Genomic DNA, 5,510 nt, shown 5'->3' with positions numbered 1-5,510 from the left:
CGAGGGAAGCGCTCCTGAGGAGATCGCCTCCTCCGGCGGGCCCCGGGAACGGGAACCTGCCCCCTCGGGGGGCTGCGAGGGTCCGTCTTATGGGAGGCTGCCCTCGAGGGTCTCCAGCCGCACGCCCTGCCCAGGTAAATGAGGCCCGGACCGCTGGTTTGGGTGAAGTTTGCTGCTTTATGCATCTGTTCCAAAGGATGAAACTACACAATGCTCATACAGTAAATGTAGCCGCAGAACTGGCCCGTTACAGAACTCGCTCCTGGATCCCATGAGGACAATGGGAGAGAGACACTGGCCAGGTACTCGCCTTCCTCTCCCGCTGTGTAACACGAATCACTTTCAAAAACCAACAGGCTTTTCACACATAAGACTGCTTGCTTGAGGACAACCCGGACTAAACTGAAACAAGCCCGATGGAGGAGTCTCCCACCTTTGATGCCAATTTAACTTAAATGCTTCCAGTCACTACCTTAAATTACACCACTCTGGTTTTTCCCTGTAGGCAAAGAAACACTTAATTATCTTACTGCATTTGTCTTCTTGTTCTTACCTACTAAAGAAGCAGTAACCAACCCAATTTCCAGAGATTACTAATCTACCACTCCCTTAAAGGCTGGCTCCAACAGCAACAACAGAAACTGTCAAAAATACTAACTGCAGCACTTTAAATTTCTGACACTGTCAAGTGAGGTCTCATTTTCAACAGAACAACACTGTTAACAGGGTTCTGTAAGTCCTGAGGAGTAAACATATTTCAATTTAAACCTGAGACAGTAAGCCAGGTTAAATTCACTGGATGCAACTTTGTCCCACTGAAGTCAATGCTTGATTCCCACCTGGCAAGAAGCCACCTCTGCCCACCTAAGCTATACATCCTCTTAACTCTGCTATCTGGGAGACTAATTTTCCCCTACAAATACACTAAATATTAGACTTACTTCTCAAATGTATTTTCAAACCACTATGAATTAGATTTTCTTACCAACTAGACACCATTTTCAGGGGAATCCCACACTCAGAAGGAAAAGATACTTGTACATTTCAGTCGCCACACGGCAAACTGACCATACACTAACAGTCTGTCTCCCTCAGCCGCACAGATCACATTGTAGGAAAAGAGCTGTCACTGTGCTTCTAAAACCAGCTGTGCTATCAGCTCCTTGGCATCCTTCATGTTGGAGGATATTTCAGAGCCATCTTCTGCCACATGGGTACCAATCAAGAACATCTTCCTGTTGTCCCCGATATCAGACAGTGCCAGAGCATCGTGGATATCAGTGATGGAATATGCACCTTCAAGGTCCTGATACAAAAAAAAAAAAAAGAGAGATTGTTAGTTGCAAGAGGTAGCAGCACCATTCCTATGTTGCAGTTCGGTTTCTAGTCATTCCGGTGTTAATGACACCAGTGCAACATTACCCATACGAGCCAGACAAAAGTCTTGCTGCCCAAAGTGCCCAGAAAAGTGCTACAAGAACAGGGCAAACATGTTCTGCATGCCTTCTCAGCCACCACCATTTCTGACTGTGGGACCTAGAGTATCAGTAGTAGCACCTGTGTCTGATGAAGCCAAAGGGCTCAAGAGTAGCACAAACAACTACTAGTAACATGCCCAAGTTACTAAAAATTTAGGAGGCAACAATATAAAGTGAACCAAGCACAGCCCTCACAAAAGAAAATCTGGGCTTAAAACCCTTGGGCTGTTCTGCCATCTGACTGCACCACAGGCAAAATTCTGTTCCAGATACAGCATCAGTCATGAACACTTTCACAAAGATCTTGGGAGAAAGCACTGCCTTGTGAGAAAAGCTGATCTCTCATGCTTCAGCAGCAGCCTTAGGTGCAACCAACCTGACAATCCGAATGCCAGCAACAGTGCTTCACTTTTTGGCTGCTGCTAGGTAAAGTGGTACTTCTAGACAGACATTCAGAACAGAAACCGAACTCCAGGTCTGACTGTAGTCTCCCTTGCAGCTCTACAGCAGTTTCTACCACGATTTCCACCCACAGTTCTGACTGCACTGCCTCCAAGCACAGGACCTGCATTTTGCAGATACAAAACTCAACCTCAGACTATTTTCTTTTGTGGCCAACAGGTGTCCCAAGAAGACCCCCAGCTCCCAGCCATTAGGCCTCCTTTGAAAGGCTTTGTTGCTGTTTGCAGAGCTATTGCCAGCCCCATCTCAGCTAGCAGGGAACTCTTACCTGCTTGTTGGCCAGAACCACCACCGGCAGGGTGGAGTTGTGCTGGATCAGCTGATGAAGCAGCTGTTTTGCCACAGGCAGTCGGGCATGATCAGCCGAGTCCACGACATAGATTAGCAACAGCACTTTCGGCAAGTACATCTTCCAGTATGAACGCAGAGATTCACTGCCCCCGACTGGAACAGAAGATAGCAGCACAGGATTCACCAAGTAATCCGAGCGCACTGCTCCCAGAGCTGCAGACAGCAGGCTCTGGGCTGAAAACCCAAGGTGTCTGGGTTACCAAAAACTAAAAGTATTTGAACTACTGTATATGAGACTGGAAATAGCTTTATTTTCCCCAGTCAAGTCACATGCAGGCATATGTGTACACTCTGGGAACAACGAACCAAAATCATTTCAAGATTTATTGTGAGAGGATTCTGGGTTCAACTTCTTATGCTTGCTTTCTTGCCTTGCTGTTTCTTGCTCTCATGCAAGTAGGATGAGTAGGAAGAAGCCCATAAACACCATGAGACAACATCCCCACATAATCCACCTATACATGCCCATCTCATCTTCAGACAAAGCAGACCTACAATTTCCAAAGAAGAAATTTAGCTCTGAGTTTGGGAGAGCCCTCTTTGGGTTTGTATGACACTGCGGAGTAGTTCAAAACTCCTGCAGCTTTCGTACTGCTTAGGAGGTGAGAAAAATCAAGCCCCAGCAAACTCTTCAGGCAATCCTTGGGAGAAATCTTTGCACATTTCTACATGAGCTCTTCTCTGCTGGATACAGAAGAAAAAACTGTCCACCTCCAAAAGCAATTGCTTTTGCACATGCAGCAAGTTGCTCAAGATTGTTGTTCCCATCTGGGGACAAAAAGAGTTTGGTAGTTTGCTGAGATTAATAGGAGCAGGAAGAGCTAACAGTATATTAAGTATTTCAGATGTGTTTTCCACTCTCCAGGTCTTCTCCTAGGTACAATGCAGAACACTCCAAGAGTACTGAGGTGATCAAAAGGCCTGGGTGACTCTCCCAAAGGTAGTAAGTTTTCAGAGCAATACAACTGGGGTTCCCTATAATTTTCTCCTGCTTTACATGGGATATCTTTTCAAAACTGACTTGCTAGTCAGCTGTCATTTACTGCCCTTTTGCTGTTACTTTTACTGTGGCTTTGTTCTGTTTCAAAGCAATTTTACTTTCAGCTAAGCCAAAATGATCCAGTAGTTTCAAGAACACAGAAAGGGAAGCATCATTTCCTGCTAGAGCATGCCTGCCTTTTCTTCAAGAGCCCCAGCATATCTGCAGGCAGTATTGCAAGTCTGTTGCTGTGGAAAGCAGCCAAAAGGCTGTGACTGATGCATCACATGTGGGACAGATGCCTCTGATTCTGTACTGTGATGTTGTGGGGCTCACCACTGCTCCCTTTGTTAAGTGCATTCATGCACAGCATAATCCAGGGGTCAGCAACCTCACAGAGGACATTTTTTTCCCACCAAACAAGTAGGAACCCAGCAGAAGACAGAGGCAAGATACCAACCATTTTTCTGTATTATGGTACAAATCAAAAGATAGAACAATTTTCTATCTCTCTAATCCAGCAAAATAAAACCCCTGCTGTCTGCTGATCACCTTGTGCCACGTGATCACAGCACAGGCTGCTAACCCCTGGACTAGGCGATGGTATAGACTGGATAAGTAACCAGATTAGAGAGCCATGCACGGATTTACCTGGCTGAAACTGGCCTGAGACATTTCATTTCCCATGGGTCAGATCGCAGACAGCACATCTCAGTCACTACCAACCTGGACCAGAGAGGGAAGGATGACTCAGAAACAACAGGTTCTGCTGTGGGGTACAGCCCTGGGCCCAGGCCATCCCCAGGTAGGAGCAGAGATACTGTGGGTTTCTCTGGGCTCAGCGAGACAAAGCACCTCCCAGGAGGAGACACAAGTATCTCAGACCTACTAGGAGAGAGGCAGAGAGCACAAGACTTCCTGGAAAGACAGTTTCCCAAAGCCATCACAAATACTCCTGTAGTAGGATAACTAGGAATGAAACTCTGCCTTAGTGGCCTCATCTTCACATCCCAAAAGCTTACCTGGGAACAACACAACTCCTCTAGACCTGCTGACAAAGGTACAGAGGCATCTATGGGCTAGCTGCCAACTGAGCCAGTTGAGCCCTGTTACAGCACGGTGCAGAAGCAGTAGGAAGAAAAGGGCAGCTTTTGCTTCCACAGAAGGCAAGACAGTCTCCGTATCAGGGACTGACCTGAATCCAGGGCCTCCACCTTCCCCCTCAGCTAGCTGCACCTAGAACAGCTGTGACACCCCAAAAGCATCACAGAAGATGTTCTCTGCAGGAACAGACAATACCCAAAAATCAGTGCTAAGGACAACACAAAGTTTAGTGAAAACCTACAGACATTTAAAAGCCATTGAAGACTAGAAAACAACACTTAAGAGGCTTTTGAACAGAAAAGGTACAAAGCTTTTCTACCTCTCTTCTTTCAACTTATTATTTATTCCTCTTCATCTCTTGCCCTTTGTCAGGCACGAGCACCAAGGAGAAGCTATAAACCACACAATACCTGTGGATCACAACACAGGCCTTACTGGGGTCACCTCTGCTTTGGGCTGGTTTCATGCTGTCAGGCTTGGTACCCTTCTCTCTGTGAGCCGAATTCCCTGGAGGACAGGGCTGAACAAACACACACCTCCTCTAACTCCAGTGTATGACCTCCTTCAAAAAGTGGCATGGGAAAGCAGAATCCCCAAGGAGAAAATAATCACAACTTCATGTTATCAGAGCAGGCACAAGGGAACATGGAGCTTTTAAAACACGGGCCTGATCCCTAGGGCAGAGGATAGGAACTTATTTTATGTTCCATACTAAAACACGTTCACTCACTCTCCAGGAACTCCATCTGTGACTCTTGGGTGCTGACGCAGATGGCGTTGAAGCCCTCGGTGGGAGCCACGCTACGCTTGACATGGTTAGCTGCCAGAGAGTGTAGAACGCTGGTCTTCCCAGCCCCATCCAGGCCCAGCACCAGTATCTGCTTGCCGTGCCCTGTACCCTGCGAAGCGAGGGGCAGCACACTTAGCCAGGCAGCACCCCGGGCATGTGCAGAGCTCTGCACGCCTGGGGGAATAAGGGAGCTTAACAAGGGGTCGGGGGGGGAAAACAGCAAAAGCCACTTCACGGTGGAGACGGTGTCCGCTGGGCTCCTGCGGCACAAGAACAGGGCGGCAGCGCCGGCGAGGCCATGGGACGCCGGGGACATCCCACGGCCCCGGGCCGCCCGCTGCTGGGG

The 5,510-nt window shown here is 47.8% G+C and overlaps 1 protein-coding gene across 1 annotated transcript; it reads right to left on the bottom strand.

Moving 5' to 3' along the window:
* Positions 1-1,126: 1,126 nt before the first annotated feature.
* On the bottom strand, positions 1,127-5,273 carry ARL9 (ADP-ribosylation factor-like 9; the record flags this gene model as incomplete). The annotated part of the gene is made up of 3 exons (XM_010022507.1): positions 1,127-1,306; positions 2,209-2,384; positions 5,105-5,273. Coding segments are annotated over 3 exons (525 nt in total), but the record flags the coding sequence as incomplete, so codon positions are not given.
* Positions 5,274-5,510: the final 237 nt, after the last annotated feature.

The sequence above is a fragment of the Nestor notabilis genome, unplaced genomic scaffold, assembly GCF_000696875.1.
Source record: "Nestor notabilis isolate BGI_N333 unplaced genomic scaffold, ASM69687v1 Scaffold31999, whole genome shotgun sequence".
NCBI lineage: Eukaryota > Metazoa > Chordata > Aves > Psittaciformes > Psittacidae > Nestor > Nestor notabilis.
Note: the sequence above shows the minus strand (reverse complement) of the source record. Positions and strands in the feature narration are given on the sequence as shown.